We start from the raw sequence: 23005 nt of genomic DNA, 5'->3' as shown, positions 1-23005 counted from the left end.
GCTTGGGAACCCAGGTCAGCCTGGCGGGAAGCACTGGGAATACCTTCTCAACCTTCTCAGTGGTCGAGTTGATTTGCTCTCTTATTTATGGTCTTTATTTACCACCGGCGCCAGATGCTTACTTCTCAGCAAAAATTCCCCCATTTGCCTTCCTTCCCAAAGTGTCAGTTCTGGTGTTGGATGGTTGCTGATGAATTTATCCTTTTTATCATTTCCAAGCTCTACCGATAGGCTTCCTCCATACCCCCACCCCCACCCCATATTACTAGTCATGGTTCTAAGAAATAAGATAGCAAACCCATTTCTTCTGGTGGAGAAAAGAGGACATGTCATTTCCAAAGAGGCTGAATTTTCTAATGGCAAGAATTTGCAAGGTAAAATATGAATAATGGGCTTTTCACTAATCTCATACTATTTTAGTTTCTTTTCTTTTCTTTTCTTTTTTTTTTTTGTCGCAAGGCTTGTGGGATCTTAGTTCCCTGAGCAGGGATGGAACCTGCTCCCCTTGCACTGAAAGTGTGCAAGTGGTCTTAACCACTGGACCATTGGGGAGTTCCTGTCGGGGCCTATTTTAGATGACAGTCGGCATCTGGGTAGTCTCTGACATGACTGCAGGTGAGAGAGGGAATGAAGTGAGGGTTCTGTGCTGGAGAGTTGGGTAATAGACCTAGTTCTGGGTATTTGACTGAGTTCCTGGAGCTCCCTGTTACAAAGGATTCCTCCTGTGGTTCAAGAGCTTAGGGCAAGTGGACAGGCCTGGGCTACCAGTCTGGATCTTAGGGCTCAGGACAGGTGCCTGAAACCTGAGTTTTTTTGGGGCAGACCTGACCAGGTGGGTGATCTGGGCTCAGGTAGTTTGGGCTCCCTGGAGGAGAGCTGGGTGGAGTTTAGTGTGAGCATTTGAAGACTGTGGTTGATCTTTTAGGAATTTTTCTCTTTCTTTATGGCTGTACTAGGTCTTCGTTGCTGAATGTGGGCATTCTTGGAGGCTACCCTCCGTCACAGTGTATAAGCTTCTCTTTGTGGTGGCTTCTCCACCACAGATGTGCAGGCTCAGTAGTTGGCGACACATGGGCTGAGTTGCTCTGTGCCATGTGGGATCTTCCTGGACCAGGGATTGAACCCATATCCCTGCACTGGCAGGTGGCTTCTTAACCACTGGACCATTAGGGAAGTCCCTAGGGTTTTTTTTTTTTCCTACCCTAAGATTCCCTGACTGTGTGGACCTCTCTTGAGCAGCACCAGCTCATTTGGTAGAAGACCTAGTCTGAGTGTTCAAGGCTCAGCTCGCTGCTCATGTTTCTCCTCTTCCTTCCCTTCTTAGATTATTTCTGATAGTCCTTGATAAGAGTGGTAGATTTTTATGAAATTAACCAGTGACAGAATTGAGAGCGTGATGGTACTTCCAGGATAACCTAGTTGGAGATTTTCAGACGTTTTCTTGGTAGTGACGCCATCTTCACATCAGTTCCTCTATGGAGGGCCAGTGTCTAAAGAAGCGGAGCTGCTCTGGTTGAACCTGGGAGTGGGGGTCTGGGCGATGCTCCTTCCCCACCACATACCCACTGTGGTGGCCCCAAGGTGCCATGTGGAGCAAGGATCCTGAGCCGTGGATCTCGTCAAGTCTCTTCTTTGTAGATAAGGAAACTAGAGCCCAGAAAACCACAAAGCCCAAGGGAGTGTTTAGCTTTTCTTCCCTCTTTGGTTTGTGTTTTTGCTGTGAATGGAGGGTGGGTTTCTGCTAAGGGTTTGCCAGCAGCTATGGTAGCCAGTGGAAGTCAGCAGTGCTTCGTCTTCATTTTCTCTGCCTCTTTATATACCCATCTAGGAAACACAGCCTGAGCAGGGCCTTCTGCCTTCTTCCTCCTTTCTCCGTGGCCCGTTCCCTCTCCCAGCACCTGGGCTGGCTGATCTGGACCTAGATCAAGAGACACAGGCTAGAACTGAGGGCTCCCTTAAGAAAGGGAAGAGCCCATGTGTGCTGGGTGACAACCCCAGGCCTCTCACGGGCTCCCTGCCCAGCAAGCTGCAGCCACTCTTCAAAGGCCAAGCTTCCCGAACCCACCAGATCTTTGCCGATGTGGAGAAAATCTTAGGCAGGGCCCCAGCCCACTGCAGGACAGAATTAGATGACCAGCAGGGTCTGGAGAAACCCCAGCCGCTGACAGAGAAAATCTACCTGGGGTTTTCAGACCCTGAAATAGAAGAGCTGGAGATGAGGAGCAGACAGCTGAAACCTGTCACGCAGGGCCCTGACAACACCGGGCCCTTCCAGAGCAGGCAGGACGCGCTAGAGAGCAAGACGCAGGCCGCTGTCCATGCGAAGCTGTCGGAGGCCCTCAAGGGCCCGCAGCTGAGAAGGGAGGAGCACAGGCACAGCGCGGCCAAACGGAGCTCCACTGGCCCTAGGGGGGACAAGGGCCAGAGCCCCACTCCCTCACCATCCCCCGAGGAGGCCCCCTCGCTGTCCCCTTGTTCTTCTGACCCCATGCTACTTGCTGGGAAGAGCAAGTTCTTGTTAGACAGCAGCCCAGCTGAAGACCAGAGCTGGCAGGGCATTTCTGGGGAAGCAGGGAGCGTGGGCAGAGGCAGGAGGAGAAGAGAGCCCCCAGGACTGTGGATGGGGCAGGTGTCCAAGCTTGTCTACGAGGACGCCTCCAGGAGCGGCAAGGAAACCGAGCCTGATGACCCTGAGGCTCCAGGGGCCTCAGCTGGAGGTCCACCCCAGGGGCTGTTGCTAATACCCCCTGATACCCTAGCCTCAGAACTGGTCCAAAGCGCCCCTGCAGGGAGTGCTCCTGGGGGGCCTCCTGCCGTTGAGGAGAGCCCACCCCCAGGCTCTCCAGAGCCCCCTCAAGAGGACAGGAGGGCGAGTGCCTGTGAGCCTGACTTGGAGAGCAGCAGCAGCAGCAGCAGCCTGGCCTCTCACCTTGGCTCGGAGGTCCTGGGGGAGGTGACCAACTTCCCGTGGGACCTGCAGATCCCGCGGGGATCTGAGTGGGGCGTGGGTGAGTCAGGCCCTGGGCCCACAGAGCAGCACCCCAGCGCCTTCCTGGCGCCCCAGCTGCTCCCCATGCAGAGCTCCGCTGAGGAGTGCTCAGAGAGCGAAGACTACTCTGAGGACCAGAGGTTCTACCAGCACATCCTGCAGATGGTCAAGATCTCCCGGCGGCTAGAGGGCCTGGGGCTGCCCGAGAGTGCGCAGGAGATGCCGGGCCAAGACCTGGCCAGCGTGATCTGCTGCCTGGCCACCGAGTCTTCCAGGCTGTCTAGCGAGGGTGAGCACGAGGCCGTCAGAGCCACGGACTCCGGGCTTCTGCCTTGGGGGCCGGAGCCGCGGGAGCATCCTCCAGAAGTGGACGTTGCCCCGGCCGTGCAGGAGGCCTCTCGTCTCCTGCCAGGCAGCAGCCCCCTCAGGCAGGGGCTGGTCGAGCTGAGTTCCAGCAGAGGGCTTGCGGCAGAGCCAGGCAAGATGCAGCTTCTCGACCAGGTAGGCTTCTCAGAGAGCACCACTGCCTTCAGGCCCACTGAACTCGGCAGGGAGGGAGCAGGCTGTGCTGACAGTCTTAACCCAGCCATCAGGTCAGCTTTCCTGGTGCCTGTCCTTCCTCGGTGACCGGGGAGCCCTTAGCCACCCGGGATGGCCATCTTGTGGGATGACATGCATTTCCTGTTTCTTCTACCCCATCACCTACAAGATGGGGGCGGAGGGTGTCTGGGCTTCACTTCCCTTGATCTGACCGTAATTCACGGGTGCTTTCCATGCCCTGAAGATGGTCTGTTTTGAGGGTGAGTAAGGTGGCACAGGTCATGGCGTTCATGCAGGATGTGGGTACTGTTCCAGGATTCAGGACGCCTTCCCCATCAGCTGACAGTATAGAGAGGTCCTCCCCAGCAGACACCCTGCCCCCAGCCTCTGAACTTAGTCCCTTCTCAGAATCACACAGAATTAGTGAGTTACAGTGCTTAGGGTCACAGAGACTCAGACGTGAAGTGACTTAGCACAGAGAGTTAATACCGTCCTATGGTGTGCTCACTTGCTCAGTTGTGTCCGATTCTTGGCGATCCCCTGGGCTGTAGCCCACCAGACTCCTCTGTCCATGGAATTTTCCCAGCAAGAATACTGGAGTGGGTTGCCATTCCCTACTTCTGACCCAGGAATCGAACTTGAGCTTCTCACGTCTCCTGCACTGACATGCAGGTTCTTTACCACTAGCGCCACCTGAGAGGAGAGGCTGAAGCCTGGACTGTCTTCTGCTCAGTGGCTGCTGCTGCTCCTTCCTTCCCAGGGTTTCCAGAACCATGTGAATAGCCTGTGTCAGATTTGCACAGACCACTTCCTCCCCTAGTGGGATCTACCAAAGAGTGGGCTTGCCCTGTCATTCGGGGCCCTTTGTCCCTTTAAAGAGTCACCACCTTCTTCATTCAGAAGTCAAATAGGATCACAGACCATGGGGTTTATCTGCATTTCCCTGGCTTCTTTTGCTATTGCCCAGCTGTGGCTTTACTCAGTTGTTACCTCAGTTCCTAATTGCTGTCATGCCTGGGTTCTCCATTAGCTCTAATAACCCCTGTAGCACTATAAACATCAGATAAGCTGCAGATTATCCTGCAAAGTTTTAATTAGCCCAATGGTGGCAAGTTTATCCGTTCTGAAGGACAACGCCACGCACAGCTCTTAGCCAAAGTTAATGGCCATCTATAGAAGCTGATCAGCTAGGAGCCAGGGATGTATAATTTCCCTACTAACTGCTGATGTGGTAAAGGCCTGGGAGAACAAAGCCCTCAGCGGGCATGTCCCCCTCCCTCAGGCCCCCAGCATGTTAGCAAATTAGCCATGTCAGGAGTCTGTAATTTTCCATGAATACGATGTGGGAAGAATTTTGCTCACTGATCTGCTGGGTGGGCTGGGTGGCTGGGAGGAGCCAGTCAGGTTTCCGCACAGTGCACCGCAGAGCAGCTCTCCTGGGCTCCTTTTCCGCCACAGCCAGGAGGCAGTGTGAGATACTGGCTGAGACACTGCCCTGCTTTTTATATCGACTCCTGTGGTTGCTGGCCTCGCGATTTGGGGCAGGCAGAGGCCTTGACCTCACCAATCTCCATTTGCTCTTGTGGGGACTGGGGCCTCAGATGGTTTTGAGAGTGGAATGAGACAGGTGCTTTTACCCAGGAGCCCAGGGCTCAGGCAATGTTGGCCAGTTTTATTATTTTCAGCTCCTTTTCTGCCTCGAGAAGATACCCTGCAACAGGCTAGATGACTGGCAATCTCTTTGGGTTGGCCAAAAAGTTGGGCTTTTTCCATAAAATGATACAGAAAACCCCAAACGAACTTTTAGCCGACCCAATACAAAGATTTCAGGGGTGGGGGTGGCAGTGGGCCATCTCATATCGCCTTTCAGCTGGGAGTCTAATGCCCTTCCCGGGCACAAACAGGTTGTGTTTCGGACCTACCCAATGGTCTGGCCTCAGGCCCGGCCACAGGTAAGAAGATAGGCCACCGGAACCTCTCATCTTGACCCTCTCAGGTTCCTCTTTCTCTTTTCAGTCACTGTGGGATTAGAGAGGAATGGAATTTTTGTTTTATACACATTTTAAGTTTAAGAAATGGATTTTGAGGAGCTCATTGTAAACCGTAACCAAAATGCTCTCCTGCCTCAGTTTCTAAGCCCAGATCATTGTAATACTAATCTGTCATGATAGCAATTCCATAGCACTGGGGTAGCCCAGGCCACACACATGCGCTGGGGTAGCCCAGGCTGCGCACACATGCTCTGGGGGAACCTGGACCTCACACACGTGCACTGGGGTAGCCCGGGCCGCGCACACATGCTCTGGGGGAACCTGGACCTCACACACGTGCACTGGGATAGCCCGGGCCGCGCACACATGCTCTGGGGGAACCTGGACCTCACACACGTGCACTGGGGTAGCCCGGGCTGTGCACACATGCTTGTTACATTCAGTATCTCATTTGAAGTTCTCAGCAGACCTTAAGTAGCATGCACATATCATCTGTGATTTGCAGATGAGTAAACCGAGAATCCAGGATTCTGTGAGTGGCCCAAGTCTCACAGATTCTGCCATCCTCTGGTGTCTCTCCCCAGTCCTCACCAGCGTGAAGCCTGCCATCCCGAGAACAGGATAGAGGAGCGGGCGCTGTAGTCCTCTGGCTGATCTCTCTCCAGCCTCTTTGCTCCTCAGTGGGGAGCAGAAAGAGTTCTTCTGTTTCTCACATTTTTTTTTCCTTTTTTTGGCCACGCAGTGTGGCATGTGGGACCTTAGTTTCCTGAGCAGGAACTGAACCCATGCCCCCTGCAGTAGAAGCATGGGGCCCTAACCACGGGACCGCCAGGGAATTACCCTCATGAGTGTTTTTCAGAGTGAATATTTATTTTAATCAAAGTAATACATGCCCATATTAAACAATGCCACGACAAGCCAAAAGGTGCAAAACAAAATATAGCAGTTCTCCGGTGTGGGTACCCCTCCCACCTCCACCACGGCAATGCCTTTATTCTGGTGTCCGCTTCCATATTTGTAAATAACATGCTTAGGCTGCTTTTTCTTGATTCGTCAGTTTTCAGCTTTATGTATTGAGTCTTCTCATGCTGGGAGATGAGGCTTTTGTCTCTGCTCCCCACCCCCTCCCCAGCTTCCTCTGTGGCTTCAGAAGGGAGAGTAGGGCCCTGGGCAGCTTCTCCAGACGTGGAAGAGCTGCTTGCTGGGAGATAGCAGCAGAGTTACGAGAATCTGGAAACCAGCCCGTGATTCTCACGTGGTTGGCACAATGCTGACTTCGGGATGTTGTGTTTCATTAGCAGCCTCTGAACGGAGGTGGTTTAAATTTGAGCGGGCAGGACTTAGATGTTTTATTTTTACATCCATCTCCACACTTAGAGCCCTGTGGTTGCTTGGGTTTCTAACAGGATGTTTTCTGTTGCCCAGGCCCCGGGCCCCTCGTTAGCCCCCGTCCACGTTCCTCTTGGGGGCCTGGCCCCGTTAAGGGGCCTGGTGGATGCCCCGGCCTCTGCTCTTCGTGGACCTCAGAGTGTGAGCCTGGGGAGCTCGGTGGAGTCCAGTCAGCTCGGAGAACTCTTGCTGGTAAATGCTTTTTCTCTGTGTACAGTGTAGTTGGTTACCGTGGGGCCTCCGTGTTCCTTGCTAGGAGCCGTGGCCCATTGAGAAATAGAGGGCACAGGCTGAGTCCTCAACACTCATATGGTGTGGAAGAAGGTGAGTCACACCTGGGTGATGCTGAACACGGGTGCACCGTGGAGGATGGTCAGAGAGACTCAGGGCTCATTTCCCAGTCCCTGCGGCCAGGGCAGTAGGAGTTGGACAGGGAGGGACCAGTGTGAGCTGGAGCTGCTGGGTCAGCTTCTCAGACATGGTGGCCTCGCTCTAGGCGCCATCTTGACAGACGTGAAAGCATGCTGAGGGTCTTCCCACTAAGTGCTCTGACCTTCCTTCCTTTTGGAGCCGTCACAGGGTCTCAAGCCTTCTGCTTATGCAAAAGGTCTCCTGGGCTCCATCCATGAGGACAAGAACGCTCTCAGCCTCTTGGCTTTAGGGGAGGAGACCAACGAGGAGGATGAGGCAGAGAGTGACAACCAGGTAAGAACGAAGCCTTTTCTTGGCCTGAAAATCCTCTGGGCCGTTAAAAAACCTTTTTTTTTTTTTAATTGTGCTCAAATATATACACCGTGAAAGTTACCATTTTAACCACTTTTAAGTGTACAGTTCAGTGGCCTTAACTACCCTCACAGTGTTATACAGTCTTCATCACCATCTGTCTCCAAAGCTTGTTCATAATCCCAGAGACGCTCTGTACCCCCCAGTCCCTGATCTGCTCCCTGTCTCTGTGGATTTGCCTGCTCTAGATATTTCATATACTTGGCATCATACTGTCTTTGTCCTCTTGTGTGTCTGTCTTCCTTCATATAGCGTAGTGTTTTGTAGCATGTGTGACTGGATAGTATTTCGTTGTATGAAATTACCACATTCTATTCAGCCGTTCATCTGTTGGTGGGTGCTTGAGCTGTTTTAACTTTCTGGTTTAACCTCTGTGCTACTTTGAAAATCAGTGAAAGCGGTTTTCCAGCCCACGGCTTCATTGTTTGCCCAGCCTGTATCCCTGCTGGGTCTGACCCAGGAAGTGGAGCTCTTGCACCTGTGAGGAGCTTCTGGTCCTGCACCCGGGGCTGACCAGTTTCCTTGTGATCCTTTTCATTTTCAGAGTGTCCGCAGCTCAAGTGAGCTTCTTAGGAACCTGCACCTGGACATCGGGGCGCTGGGGGGTGACTTTGAGTATGAGGTAAGAGCCTGAAGCACCTGCAGACAGACATCTCAGCCTGGCAGGCTCCCTCCTTCCTTCCTAAGCCTTTCTTCTCAGGGAGACATATTTGGAAAGAGAACTCTTTAGTCCCGGTCCTGTCCAGATGGGGTTCCTGGGGTTGGGGGAAGTACAAGCGGGGAAAGGAATTCATCCATTTACACATTTATCAAAGAACCGCCATTTATCAGCTCTTTCTATGTGAGGCACTTCACTCTCAGCCGTACAAGCCTCAGTTAGCTGTGATTCCTGCCCTCGAAGAGTTTATAGTCTCATAAAAGACCCAGAACACAAGGATAGAATGCAGGGAGTCCATCCGGGGAGTAAACCACAGTGCTGTTGGGGGGCAGAATTTGGGGGTGTCCCGTCTGTTTGGAAAGGCTTTAGTGAGAATCTGACACCTGAGGTGAGCCAGGAAGAACGGTAGCATGGCTGGGTGCGCAGAGGCGAGCGGTGAGGAGAGAGCCTGCTGCAGGGCACTGAATGGGCAGAGGCAGGAGGGGAGGACGAGGGCCATTCTTTCACCTGGAGCTCAGGCACATGTGGCGGAGGGTCGGGAGGTGGGGCTGTGGAGGTGGGTTGGGCTGGGTCATGGAAGGCCTGAGTGCCGGGTGAGAAGCTGGGATTGAATTACACAGGCGTTGGGAGCCATCGGAGGGTGTAAATGGAAGTGTAATTCCATCTGGATTCATTCTTTTTTTTTTTAAATTAAAAAATTTTTTTTATTTGGCTGTGTTAGATCTTGGTTGTAGCACTCAGGATCTTCAGACTTCATTGTGGTATGCAGGCTCTTTAGTTTCAGCATGTGGGATGTAGTTCCCAACCAGGGATCAAACCTGGGCTCCCTGAATTGGGAGTTCAGAGTCTTAGCACTGGACTGCCAGGGAAGTCCCGCCATCCAGATTCTTAACGTCCGTTGAGTGCTGGCTGTGGGGCAGCCGTGTGCTGGACTCTGTGGGCGACCTGAACACTGGTAAGGTGTGGTCCAGGGTGGCCTCCAGGAGTGTGCGGTCAGAGCGGAAGATTGCTGGGTACTCTGGTGAGCCCTCAGTATGTGCTGAATAAATGAATATTTAGGAAGTTTTCAAGCAGGGGAGGGTGTGTAAAGAGCTCTAGCACAGCTATGCTGTTCAGAATTTATTTATTTGGTTGCACCAGGTCTTGGTTGTGGCACAGGGAATCTTTTAGTTGAGGCATGTGGAATCTAGTTCCCTGATCAGAGATTGAACGGGGGCCCCTGCACTGGGAGAGCAGAGGCTTAGCCACCAGGCCACCAGGGAAGTCCTTAGAGGGGAGAGAAATTACCTGCCGAGAGATCAGGGAGAACTTGGAAGAGATGACATTTGACCTGGATCTTGAAGAGAAATAGTTAAGTTTTAGACGTGGGAGTGGAAGGGATGTTTTAGGCAAGTGAACAGCTTGGACAAAGACGCAGACTGTGGATGGGAAGAGCTTCCAGGCTGTGCCCCCAGCAGTTGTGTTGCTTCTCATCTCTTTCCTTGGTCTGGCCTCCACTCCCACCAGAATGTTCTTTAAAACGAACAGACAAAACCTAAAACTCATCATGTCATTGTAATAGCTAAAGCCTCCAATGCAATTTTCTACTGAAAAAGGCACATTGCCTACTATTTGTTCTTGGCCTACTGTCTAATTTAGTAATTTTTTGACAAGTAAGCTTTCTCTAAAGGTCCGTCTAGTCAAGGCTATGGTTTTTCCAGTAGTCACATATGGATGTGAGAGTCGGACTGTAAAGAAAGCTGAGTGTCGAAGAATTGATGGTTTTGAACTGTGATGTTTGAGAAGACTCTTAAGAGTCCCCTGGACTGCGGGGAGATCCAGCCAGTCCATCCTAAAGGAGATAGTCCTGGGTGTTCATTGGAAGGACTGATGCAAAAGCTGAAACTCCAATACTTTGGCCACCTGATGTGAAGAGTTGACTCATTGGAAAAGACCCTGATGCTGGGAGGGATTGGGGGCAGGAGGAGAAGGGGATGACAGAGGATGGGGTGGCTGGATGGCATCACCCACTTGATGGACATGAATTTGAGTGACCTCCAGGAGTTGGTGATGGACAGGGAGGCCTGGCGTGCTGTGATTCATGGAGTTGCAGAGTTGGACACGACTGAGAAACTGGGCACCCTTCAGTTCAGTTCAGAGTATTCAAACAACCAATACATCATGAAGTCAGCAACTCAGATTTCCCCAAACATTGAAATATTGATTGCCAGGTCAGTTAAGCTTTCCATAAAGTAGAAAATTCTCTTAGACTTTAAACACTTTCAAATGAAGAGATCACTCACATTTATTAGAATGGTCATAAAACTGACCAATGAAACAATAGTGTGTGTATCATGGATTTCACTGTTTCCTTATTATCTTTTAGTATTATATCCTTATCATCCCTTTTCACGCCCTTACTGTTTCTGACTTTTGCTTTGTGGTCGTCAGCTCTCCTCGAGAGCCAGGGGAAGGTCTCAGGCTGGCAGAGATTGAGGATGCTCGCTGACCCCTGAGGTGTCGTTTAGCCTCTCAGTTGTGCTCGACTCTTTGCCCCCATGGACTGCAGCATCTCAGGCTTCGCTGTCCTTCACCATCTTCTGGAGGTTGCTTAAATTCATGTCCTGAGATGTAGGTGGGCTTTTTCAGCTGACCCCACTCTAGCCATTAGGTGGGTCCCATTTTATACTTAGGCTGTCTGGCTTTATTTTTTAAGGTTACTTTTGGCTGTGTTGGGTCTTCGTTGCAGGGTGCAGGGGTTTCTCTAGTTGTGGCATGCAGGCTTATAGCTGCCCCATAACATGTGGGATCTTAGTTCCCCAACCAGGGTTCGAACCCATGTCCCTTGCGTTGGAAGGCGGATTCTTAACCATTGGACCACCTGGGGAGTCCCCGAGCTGTCTCTGTTGCCTCAGAAACTGTCTCCGTTTTGGGCTCTGCTCAATCATGTATGCTTTGATTATGACTATGACGCTTTCTGCCATGTGTGACACTTTTTTCTGAGTGTCATCAACCTAATTTGGGTGTACTTTGAAACTCTTCCTTTCAAGTGGGGCATGGTCTGTTGGCATTAAATCCATAGCCTTCTGTCTCTTTGATGCTTTTGAAATGATAACTTTTTTTGTTCTCATTTGCCATTAAGATGTTACGATGCTGTTGGAAGCAGTAGGTCAGGTTCTGAGCCTGGAAGGATGACCATGAATAGGAATACAGTGTCAGGAGGACTCACTGGCTTTTGGAGAAAGGGCAGTCTCCCCGAGACCGAGCAAATCGAGAGTAAAGATTCTGGCCTATTCATGCCTGTGTGTCCTTCACCTGGCTTGTTGTGGTGCTTAGGAAATACATGGGTGTATTTTGCTGAGCAGTTGAGAGGATGAGGGGCTTCCCTGGTAGCTGAGCTGGTGAAGAATCCACTGCAATGCAGGAGACCCCAGTTCGATTCCTGGGTTGGTAAGATCCACTGGATCAGATGGTAAAGAATCCGCCTGCAATGCAGGAGACTTGGGTTTGATCCCTGGGTTAGGAAGATCCCCTGAAGAAGGAAACGGCTACCCACTCCAGTATTCTGGCTTGGAGAATTCCATGGACAGAGGAGCCTTGTAGCTAAGTCCATGGGGTCGTGAAGAGTCAGACACAACTGAGTGACTTTCACTTTCTCTTGAGAGGATGAATAGGTGAGTGATTGAGCCACGCTGGGACCGGAGGATATGCTGGCAGGTCTCACTGTGCTTCTTTCTTCCCTGGGTTTTCCCAGGTTCTGGCTAGAGTGGATACTTGGTCCCTGCTTCAGCTGGTGAATTGAAAATCCCCATATGGACCTATGATAATGTACTATGACTTGGAAGAGTTAATTTTTACTTTATAATATAAATGTCAACAAAAAAAGGGATTTTCTTTGACATGTCCTGGGTTTTCATATGCTTCCCTTCTGATCTTTATGTGCTTCTTTGAAGGAGTGGGAGTTTTTAAGCGCATTTTTTTTTTTATAACCTCTTTAATAGGCAACTCAGTGTGATGGGGGGAAATGTCTGGAGTGGGAGGTGTTACATACACTCCCCACCTCTGTCTCTAGTGTCCCAGCAGATTTCGTTCTTTTTGCCACATGGAGTGTTGGAATCCTGTGTTCTAGCCTCAGGCAGGAATTGGGGCTTTGCATGGTGGGGAAAGTTCGTGTTGGGGATGAATGGGAGTTTCAGGACAGACAAAGCTGTCTCTGATTGCCATACCCTTTAAAATGGCTTTTGTCCCAGTTTATTGGTAGGGCTCAGACGGTAAAGAATCTGCCTGCAGTGCAGGAGACCCAGGTTTGATCCCTGGGTCAAGAAGATCCCCTTGAGAATGAAATGGCAACCCACTCCAGTATTCTTACCTGGAGAATCCCATGGACAGAGGAGCCGGGCAGGCTACGCTCCATGGGGTTGCAGAGAGTCGGACACAACTTGGTGGCTGAACAGCAGTAGTGTAGACCGTGGGTCCTCTGAGCTGCCTGCCTCTTCCAGCTCTCGGGCGTCTCAGGCTGCCCGAGATGGAGAGCTTATCCTATAGTTTGTTCTACCCTGTCTCGCTGTGAACAGTCACTTTGCTCATGATTCCATGAGAGGGCAGTAGGGTGGCGAGAATGCCTCTCTCTCTCCATCCCCCTCCTCTCCTGCCTTCAGCTTAAACCCATTTCTAGTCTATTACAGAATCAAAAGCGCTAGGTTCCTGGAACAGACGCGAAGAATGGAAGGGAGTGAAAGAGGGGAGGCTGAAGGGTAGGCGAGCAGGCAGCAGGTGGCCTTGTGGAGCTGGTGAAAAGCCCATCAGCAGATCAAAGGGGAGGGAGGGAGCTGCGCTTAGAAATAACAGGATGATGTCAGTGTGATTGGAAAGCGCTAACCACACCACCGGGGAGCAGTGCAAAGAGCTGAGACGGACTGGGTGGGAATGAGGTGTGGGAAAGAAACCAGACTGACGTTTGGCTTGGTGGGGGTCTCCCCAGCACGGGATCAGTGCAAGGACGTGGTGTTCAGCTCCCTCATTCCCCACCCTTGAGCCCCCGTGTAGATTGTAGGGCCCCTGCCTTTGTGTTCTGGGCTGCAGGAGGGGGACTGCGGTGTGGGAGACCTCAGAGCTTTTGGAGGGGTATGTTCAATATTCATGAACCGATTCTTACAGGCACTCTCCTGCACCCTCCCCCACCCCCCTTTATGCAGATGGCAAGATCTTTTTGGAATAAACAGCAGGAATGTGCCTTGAGACACTCAAGGACCAGGGGCTGTGACAGGAGGAGACAGAAGGAGCGGGAGCATGGTTGAACTGGGAGTAGGGCCGCGCTGGGGGTGTGTCCCCTTTCTCACCCATAGGACGCTGGTGCAGGGGGCCATGTGCAGGGGCCTGGGCGTGCGTCCTGGGTGGGGCCTCAGGCCGTGGGCCCCGAGGTGGGGTGAGGAGCAGGGGTGGAGAAGAGCATGGCGGTGGCTGGGTTTTCCAGACACTCAGCTCCCGTTCATCCATTTGTGGATAATCCACAATAGATGCCTCTACCATCTTCCCCCACAAGATGTCCCTCCGCCCGCCCTGTCACTGCAGTTAGCTGACATGGGCACGGGGAATGCAAGTTCATTTATTTTAATGTTAGCCATGTTTTAATATTTTACTATTTAGATAGACAGAATAGGTTCAGCTCTGTCGTGAAACGCTCTTCTTTTGAAGGCTTGAGAGTGGCATAGCCTGGGCCTGACATTCTTGCCGTCTGGCCGTATTCTCTCATGTGTAAGAATGGGAATCTCCACGTGGATCTGGTGTCCTCTGGTTTTTGATAGCGTACTTGTTTTTCCATCATTGTGAATATCCATAGTTGACTTTTGTCTAGCTATTTTCCATCTCATAACCACCGTGACAAATATAATCTGATCTCTGTATAGCTTTGTAAAGTAGGTACCACTTTACAGGGTAGGAATTCCTCTCTCTGTGTTGACGCACTTAATCATTTTTAAAAATTGCATCCCAAACACTGACTGAGCAGTTTGTATGTGCCAGAAGGCACTGAGGATATTAGGGAGCTGATGTGGTGGGGGTCGCAGGCAAGGAAGTCAGCCGTTATAGTACAGTAGCGGTTGTGCAAAAGGGTGGGACAGGCTGAATTCAGGAAGGCTTCCTGGAAGAGGTGATGCTGTCAGGACCAGTGGGAGCTTGTCAGGGTAGATTCTGTGTGTATGTTAAGGATACGCATGGCAGAGCAGGGAAATAGCGTGGTGTTTGTTTGCAGGCAGGATGTGTGTGGCTTCAGATGACCTCAGAGGAGCAGGCAGGGCTGGGTGAGAAGGGCTGTGAGCCGTGTGAGGAGACGTGAACTTGTGGTCCGATACCCTCTCTGTCCTCCGATCAGAGGTCTATTGCCCATTTTTCATCAGGAGATGAGCATGGCCAGGGAGGATTGGTCCTGCTCTCTGGGCCAGACACCTTTCACTCCCCCCAAGACACCCCCACATTCTTCTCCCCCATAAGATTTTTCATTAATTTTTGTTGGATTATAGTTGCTTTATAGTGTTGTGTTTGTTTCCGCCGTACGGCAGAGTGAATCGGCTCTGTGTTTACATGGACTCCCTCCCTTGGATTTGCCTCCCGTTCAGGCCACCGAGCAGCACTGAGCTGTGCTGTGCAGCACACCCTGGTTCCCTGTGCTGTGCAGTGGGTCCTCATTAGTTGCCTGCTGTTTACATAGTATCAATAGAGTATATATGTCAGTCCCAACCCCCACTCCCTGCTTGGTATCCATACGTTTGTCCTCTGTGTCTGTCTCTCTCTCTGCTTTGCAAAGAAGACTACCTATACCCTTTTTCTAGATTATACATAAATGCATGAATATACACTATTTGTTTTTCTCTTTCTGACTGACTTCACTCTGTGTAACAGTCTCTGGGTCCATCCACGTCTCTGCATATGGCGTGGTTTCATTCCTTTTATGGCTGAGTAATAGAGAATCCGTGATATACACGTGCCACACCTTTTTTACCCACATCCTCCGTGAGCCCCCGACCAGTCACCGCATGCTGGCCACTGCTGAGAGCTGGCCGCTGTGGGGACGCTGAGGTGAGGAGGCCTGGCCTTGCCCTGCAGTTGCCTCTCAAAGAGGAGGGAGGAGCCGACTGTGCGGACTTCCTCCACGCTGCAGTTGGGGTGTCGGGAGGGCGGGCAGCACTGGAGGGCACCGTGCTTTGGTGCGGCCAGGGCGTGAGGGAAGCCCACCCCTTCTCTGTTCAGCCTCTGCTTCCCTCCCTGGGTGCAGGCTGGGGCTGATGACAGCAGCAGCGCCGTGTCCCGTGCCCTCTGCTTCCGGCAGTCAAGGCTCATAGCCAGGGCCACCAGGGGTGTTTCACTTTTCTCCAGACCCAGCTGAATTCATTGAGGGCAGGATAGGTCTTCATATTTGGGTCCCCATGGCAGGTTGAGAAGGGGCTCAGTGAATGAACGTGTGGGTCTCATCATAAAACATGAGGTTTCAAGAGCTCCCTGGTGGTCTAGTGCCTAAGAGTGCACATGCTCCCAACACACGGGGCCTGGGTTTGATCCCTGGTCAGGGAACTAAGATCCTACTTGCCACAACTAAGAGTTCACATGCTGCAATTTAAAAAAATTGAAAAAGATCTTGCATGCTGCAGTGAAGATCCAAGATCCTGCCTGCCACAGTAAGACTGGTACAGCCAAATAAGCACACGAAAAAATGAGTTAGCGTTTACAGAGTGCTTGCAGTGTCCAGGTACAGCTCTCTGCTCTTTACTCATTTGATGAGCATTAACTCATTTAATCTTCCCAACAATCCCATGAGATAGGCCTTATGATACCCCCTCATTTTAGGGGAAGAAACTGAGGCACAGAAAATTTAGTTTTGCACGAGGTCCCTGGAAGCATGGAGCCAAGATTTGAAACCTGGGTGTTCTGTCCCCCGAAGCTGGGCTCTGAAGGTGCTCTGCTGCTTCTCTCTCTTAACCATCCTTGGAAAGTTTGGGTGGGCTGGTTGGTTGGTTGCCAGACCCACAGTGGGTGGTCACAGCTCTGAGTTCAGTGGATCCTTTAACAGACGGCATGGGTGAATGCTGGATTTGGGGCTTCTCCTTGGCCCTCTGTACTTTGGTTATCGGGCTTCTTGTTGGAGTCTCCAGAGTCAGGGGTTAAGAGGTCTCAAAAGTCCCTGCCCATAAGCTGTTCTCACTGACGGCCCAAGTGTCAGGCCAGATGTTTTCTGGAAGGAGGTCTTCTCTGCCTGATCCCAGGAGAGATGGCTGGCTGTGCTTCCAAGGGTGGGGGTTCCTTTTCTTCTTGTGGCAGCTCTTAGTGTTTTCCTAGGTCTCGTCTCTAGGTCTTTCACATGGGCTTTGTGAGTGAGAAGCAGGGTGGGCAGCTGTAGAGGGGCGCTGCTCCCATCTCCTGTGAAGAGACCCTGCAGAGGGGACCTTGGTGGATTGACGGCCTGCAGCTCCTGCACCTTTGATCTGCCCCGGCTCGTGCCAAGGCTCGGCTTGTTGAAGGCGTCGGTGGTGGTGCAGCAGGCCCCAGAGCAGGGCCATTCTGCCTGATGACTGCGGGGCTCTCCACAGGGCTGGAGACCCTCTCAGACCTGGGCTGTGGCCCGAGGCTCTCCTCCTCCGGCCCCCTCCTTCCCTCTCTCCCGCCACAGATCTCAGACCTGTGTTGCCAGGCCTCTCCCCACCTTCCGTGTCCTCTTATGGGCATTTCCCCCCGTCAGTCTCCTACACACCTCACCCCATCTGGCACCTCTTTCCCAGAGGACTCACTTGAGGGTCCTCCAGCAGAGGAGCCTGGCTCCCGGGCTGCTTGTTGTAGCCTCCTGGTGGCAGGTGGCGGGGTGGTGCTTTAGGGAGAGAGCTACCCTCATTGCTATGGAGAAGGGGCACCCTCTCGATATTTCTTCCCTGCTACCTTTTAAAAATGAAAAACACAAGCTCTGGACTTTTCTCTCATGCGGTTCTCTGTTATCATTATCAGAAACAAGTATTGACTTCTGAGCCTGCAATCTTATGGTTTGGCCAGTGGGGCTAGAATGAGACAGATTTATTACTTGAGGATGTGATGGGTGGTCACAGAGGTGGGCACTGTCTAGGGCCCTGGATTCCAAGCCCTTCAGTGGAGGGGCGTCAGGTTGGGTGTATCCAGGTTCACATGGAAGTTCAGAGTCAGTGGATCTGGGCCGGAGCCAGGAGTCTGTTTTTAAAAGCTTTTGAGGTATGGGATAACCACTGGTTTCAGAACTGCAGGCCTCAGGGAACAATGGCAGTTCTGTTTTATCAAGTCTCCAAACTCCTTGCGTTAATTCCTGACATCTTCCCTTCTGATGCTGTTGGCTGCTCCTTAGGAGTCTCCAAGAGCAAGCCAGCCAGAGGAGAAGGACGTTTCTCTTGATTCCGATGCTGCCGGCCCCCTTGCTTCTGGCAAGCCCTTCAGCCAAGGTGCGGACAGCAGCCTGAGCGGTGCTGACGGCAAAGAGCAACAACGAGGAGAGGCAAGTTGGCCCCCAGAAAAAGGAAAGAATGAGAAGGATCCTGGGACGTCCGGAAGTGTGGTGGACCCCGGAGGTGATCAGCCTACCAATGCCACTAAAAAAGAGGCACCAGAGAACCTGGTGGACGCAGGAGAGGAGGGTTCCAGGAAGGAAGAGGCAGCAGAGGAGCCAAAGGAGGAGGCCTCTGTCCTGAAAGAGAGCAGATCAGAGGCGAGCGAAGTAAGTCACTCGGTCCCACGGGCAGTTGCTGGCTCCAGCCCTCTCTGCTCTCTTGAGCCCAGAGCACATTTCTCTCTTTTCATCTTCATTACTGAGTCAGAAGCTTCATTTGCAGACCCTGCAATGGGCTGTCAACATCAGCCAGAACCCTTAATTGTGACAAATATGCCCAGACCCAGCAGGCAGTAAAATCCTGAATGAAACTCCATACCTGCTGGCACTAGAAATTCAGAGCAGACATTTGCTTTTCCACGGGCACCCTCCTGGGATATTCATGCTCTTCTGGGCTCCCACTTACTTCCTCTTGCCGTTTCCCACCTCCCTCTCCTACTTCTTGACATCAGTTTTGAGTTATTCCTGGTTGCATCTTATGTCCCTATAAAGAGAGGAGGCACTGAGGGAGGTGGGAGTGGGGGCACATTTGGGTGTGTCCTGCCCCAGCACTGGTCAGTCAGGTTACAGGAAGTCTTGCTTGGCAAGATGAGGCCAGTGACCCAGATGGACAGACATAGGAGCCAGGGGCGAGAGCATTTGGTGTCTTCATTTTCCAACCCTCAGTCCTGCTCCTCCTCCAGGGGGATGGTGAGGGAATTAATTAAAGAGCTTTTCACTGCTTTCTGGAAAAGATGCTCTCGTCATGTTTTTCTAGGAGAGCATCAGACTTCTCCACTGCTGACTTTCTAACCACCTCCCACTCTGCTTCACTTGGCTGTCCCTCCACGTCTAGAGTGTTGCCCCTACTGGGCTGCCCAGCCTGAATGGGCTGGGGGCTGGGAATGGGAAGGTCCACAGGCCTCTTTCAGGTTTTCCAGAGGAGGTGGATTTCGGTTTGGGTTCAGCCCTGTGTGGGCGCTGTGGAGGCTGGTAACGACCCTCTGTCTTCTGCTCTGGGGACTTCTCTGTGTCTGTCTTCCCAGGAGTCGGAGATCAGTGAACCCGGGAAGCAACTACAGCTCTCAGACTCCGCTGCTTCTGACCCCAGGTCCTTCCTTGGCTTGGTGAGTCTGAGTCTGAGATGGGAGTTGGGGGGTGGGGCGGTGGGCAGCAGAGTAGTGATAAAGAACATGGATACGTGAGTTACTGTGGTTAAATAATTTGCCGAGCATCTTACACCTTGTAAGTGGGGAAGTTAGGACTCAAACTTGGGTCTTGTCTAACTCCATTTCCTCGCCCTACCAAGGATAACACTACCTACTTTTTAGGTTTGTTGGGAGAAGAAGGTGGGGTAAAGCGTATATACATTATTAGCATATGAATATTAAACAAGCATAGCTGTTATTACTACTACTGCTACTGCTGCATGAACTGCCTGTGAGATCATATGAGATCATGGCCTCTGGGCTCTTAACAAGAGCATTGTATGAGTGTAGGAGATTGGAGACTGTGTATATGAGTTTATGGGATCACTGAACTGTGGCAAGGAAGGACCAGTCCTCAGGCTCTGACCAAGAAGTGTGTTGAAGTGTGGTCATTTCCAAAGTGAAGACTCCTCTGGAATGCCATTATCCACGGTGTCTTTGTTCCAGCCCTTCCACCTTCCACTGAGCCTCCCGAATCCTGGCTTCACTTGCCAGGTTTGTATCTAAGGGGAGTAGTCTGGGGTGCTTTTTGGCAGAGAGTTTCTTCCAGAAATCATGCTCCATCTGTTTGGAGGAGGCAGATCAAAGGGAAGGGATTAGTGGGAGAGGGTCAGGGATGAGCAGTAGTGATACGAGGGGGTGCAGAGGAATTAGGAGGCTGTGTGCGCTCAAGCCCCTCGCTGAGCCATGGGCTTAAGGAGCCAGATGGCAGCTGCATTGAGTGGAGTAGAACTCACGCTGAAAGGAAAATGTCATCCACAAAGAAAACCCACAAGCTAGGAAGGGGAGGCAAAGTCACTGTTGGCGGAAACCATCACGAAGAGTCACCGTGCCACGGAGCTCTCTGAAGCAAGGGCCCTGGCCCTTCTCGGGGAGTCGCCCTGTGGAGAAGTGTGTCCGTCAGCATTATTCTTCTTTACGGGAGTGGGTGGAGGAGGAAGCCACGGCCAGCAGGACCAGACCTTGGCTGGGCATCCCGCCATTCATCAGGGCTGATGACAGAACTGTCCCTGTTAGCGTGCTGTCGGGTAGCAATCCATCACCTAGCCCAGAGGGGCTCCTGGGTTCGGAGGGGGAGGGGTCCTGGCTCTGCAGCAGCCAGAGGGCAGCGGGGAGCTGGCACCTGCGTGGGCCCTTGCTGCCCATCCCAAAGAGAAGCCAGTGGAGAAAGTGGTGCTGATCCATCCTCATTGTCCAGAGGGGCACCTGTATGGGAAGGGGAAAGAACCCGCTGGGAGGGGCCTGGCAAGCCCTGTTTCCTACCTGCCCACGGATCTTCTGGGCACTTAGGCCTCCTGTCAGGCGCCAGGAGGGAGAGACAGCTGGAAAGTGACATGCTTTGCAGCACATGTCAGGCAAAGAGCTTGGGCTCTGGAGTCGGCCCAGGACACATCTGACCCCCAGCCCTGCTGCTTAACAGATGCATGACCTTGGGCAAGTTACATGGGCTCTCAAACGGCTTCCTACTCTGTGAGATAAAAATAAGAGGACAGTCTCATTGGGTTGCTTTCTTCCCCTGTAATTTGATTATGAAAAATTTCAACCGTATGGAAAAATTAAAAGAATTTTATAGCGAATGCCTACATTCTTACCCCCTAGAGTCTTCAGTGAGCAATATACCGTAGTTGCTTTACCACATACCTTTCCATCCAGTCGCAGAGTTATTTTGAAGGAAAGCGAAAGTGTTAGTCACTCTGTCGTGTCCTCCTCTTGTGACTCCATGGGCTGTAGCCCCGCCAGGCTCCTCTGTCCATAAGATTCTCCAGGCAAGAATGGGGGAATGGGTTGTCATTTTCTGCTTCAGGGGATCTTCCTGACCCAGGGATCAAACCCGGGTCTTCTGCATTGTAGGCAGATTCTTTACTGTCTGAGCTACCGGGGAAGCCCAGTGTTATTTTAAAGATGAGGTTAGTGAGTAGGTGTTGGAATGCTTGGCACAGTGTCTGGCACATAGTAGGCGTCTTTCGGGAAGGTGAGGGTGGAGGAGAGGCCCTGATCTCTGGTGGGCACTGACCGTGATGAGGGGAGAGCTGACCTTCCCGTCTCCACCATCTCTAGGACTTCGGTTTCCGCAGCCAGATCTCAGAGCACCTGCTGAATGTGGACGTGCACTCCTCCGTCCTGGATGGAGCCCACTGGGAGGTGAGTCTCTCTGGGGCTGGGCTGGGGCCTCATTTTGGGGGATAATCAAGAGCTGAGGCTTGCCCATCCCAGGGTGCATTTCTGGAAGTTCTCTCCCTTCTGATTCATCAAGGCAAGGCCCTGACTATGCCTGCGATGGGGCATTTGTGCTCTGTTGCTGCCGTGAATTAAGGGCATTCCCTGCCCCCCCCGACTCCCTGTTTTTGTCTCTTCATCTATTCATTTAGCACCTGAGGGCTGACCATTTGAGCCTGTGCAAAAAAGCACTGTGCAGCTTGTGGACTTCAGGGCACTTCCTAACCTGGCCCATTCAACCTCTGCAGTCATGTCCTCAGCCCACTTGCCATGCCCTGGCTGTGCCCACCACTCACCATTCCCCGGGGCCACACTGTCCACTGCTTCACCACCCTGCCAGCCAGCTGCCTCCCCTTGTGCCCTGAGAGCTCTTTCTTGGTCTCGGAGGCCCACCTCTGACGTCACCTCCTCCATGCAGGATGACTCGGTCCTTCCCTCTGCTTCCCTTAGTGCTGCTGCTTTTGTTTTCTGGTTCTCTGTCTCCCCTGCCAGATGTAAGCTCTGGGCAGGGATGGGTGTCGTTGAACCCAGAGTAGGGGAGAAAGAGGACTCAGACACAGGTCCTATCCGCAAGGAGCTTAAAGCCAAGGTCATTTTTTAATTTTTTCTTTTAGTATTGAAGGATGGTTTAATATTATGAATCTTCTAAATATATTTCATGATATCTGTGAGTCAGAGGATAAAGCCTTCAGATCACTTTGAGATCAAAAGGTATTTGATAAAAATTTAATATTGATTTCTAAAAATAATAGCATTAAGGAAGCCATTTATTTAACATGATTAAAAATTTTTTTTTTCTCAAAACAAGCACCAATATCATGGTGAAACACTAGCAAATATTTGCAAACAAAACTGACAAGGGATTAATCTCTAAAATATACAAAACAGCTCATGTAGCTCAATAACCAAAAAAATCAAACAACCCAATCAAAAAATGGGCAGAGACCTAAACAGACATTTCTTCAAAGAAGACAGACAGATGGTCAACAAATACATGAAAAGGTACTCGGTATCATTATTAGAGAAATGCAAATCAAAACTACAATGAGGTATCACTTCAGACTGGCTGGAATGGCCATCCTTAAAAAAAATCTGTAAAACATAAATGCCAACGTCACTTTCGCCTCCTCTGTGGGATTATTGAGAGGAGAGAGGTTCTGACATGCGGTCTCTGCAGGTTTGAGGGGGCATTTGGTTTGGGTGAAAAAAAGTATTTAATGTGAATCAAGCCTGGGAGCCCTTAGTGAAGCCAGTCCTGAGTCGGGGTAGAGTTGTGAGTCCGGTTGATTGGAGCCTGACATGTTCCTCTCAGCTCTGGCTGATAAGCCTTCCCGGGCCACTGCTTAGCCACCGGGTCCCTGCCGGATGCTGGATCTCTCCCCCTCACTGCCTGCCCGCCATTTGCAGCACTGGAGGTCTGTAAAGGCACAGACAAGGCCAGGTGGTGTTCGTCAGCAAGGGTTTGGAGCAGGTGATTGGTGAGGTACCTTTGGCAGCAGGTTAAGTGGGAAAGTTACCGAGTTGGCCAGGCAAGGTGATTTTCCATTGCTCTGACTCTAAAATCTGGCCCATATTAGAATCCTTAAGTGAAAGAAAGTGAAAGTCACTTGGTCATGTCCGACTCGGTCATGTCCGACTCAGTCATGTCCAACTCTTTGT

The 23005-nt window shown here is 51.6% G+C and overlaps 1 protein-coding gene across 2 annotated transcripts in view; it reads left to right on the top strand.

The window, feature by feature from the left end:
• Positions 1–23005, top strand: part of CEP164 (centrosomal protein 164) — a 70058-nt gene that overhangs the window by 23062 nt on the left and 23991 nt on the right. Inside the window, exons 6-12 of one of the 2 annotated variants that reach the window (XM_018059733.1) lie at positions 1829–3490; positions 6946–7101; positions 7480–7614; positions 8237–8314; positions 17685–18050; positions 18968–19048; positions 21188–21271. In XM_018059733.1, the coding sequence (XP_017915222.1) occupies positions 1829–3490; positions 6946–7101; positions 7480–7614; positions 8237–8314; positions 17685–18050; positions 18968–19048; positions 21188–21271 (2562 nt within the window). The remainder of the gene's footprint in view (positions 1–1828; positions 3491–6945; positions 7102–7479; positions 7615–8236; positions 8315–17684; positions 18051–18967; positions 19049–21187; positions 21272–23005) is intronic. The other variant, XM_013969468.2, reaches the window with a different exon arrangement.

The sequence above is a fragment of the Capra hircus genome, chromosome 15, assembly GCF_001704415.2.
Source record: "Capra hircus breed San Clemente chromosome 15, ASM170441v1, whole genome shotgun sequence".
Lineage (NCBI taxonomy): Eukaryota > Metazoa > Chordata > Mammalia > Artiodactyla > Bovidae > Capra > Capra hircus.
This window is presented reverse-complemented; position numbering and strand designations above follow the sequence as displayed.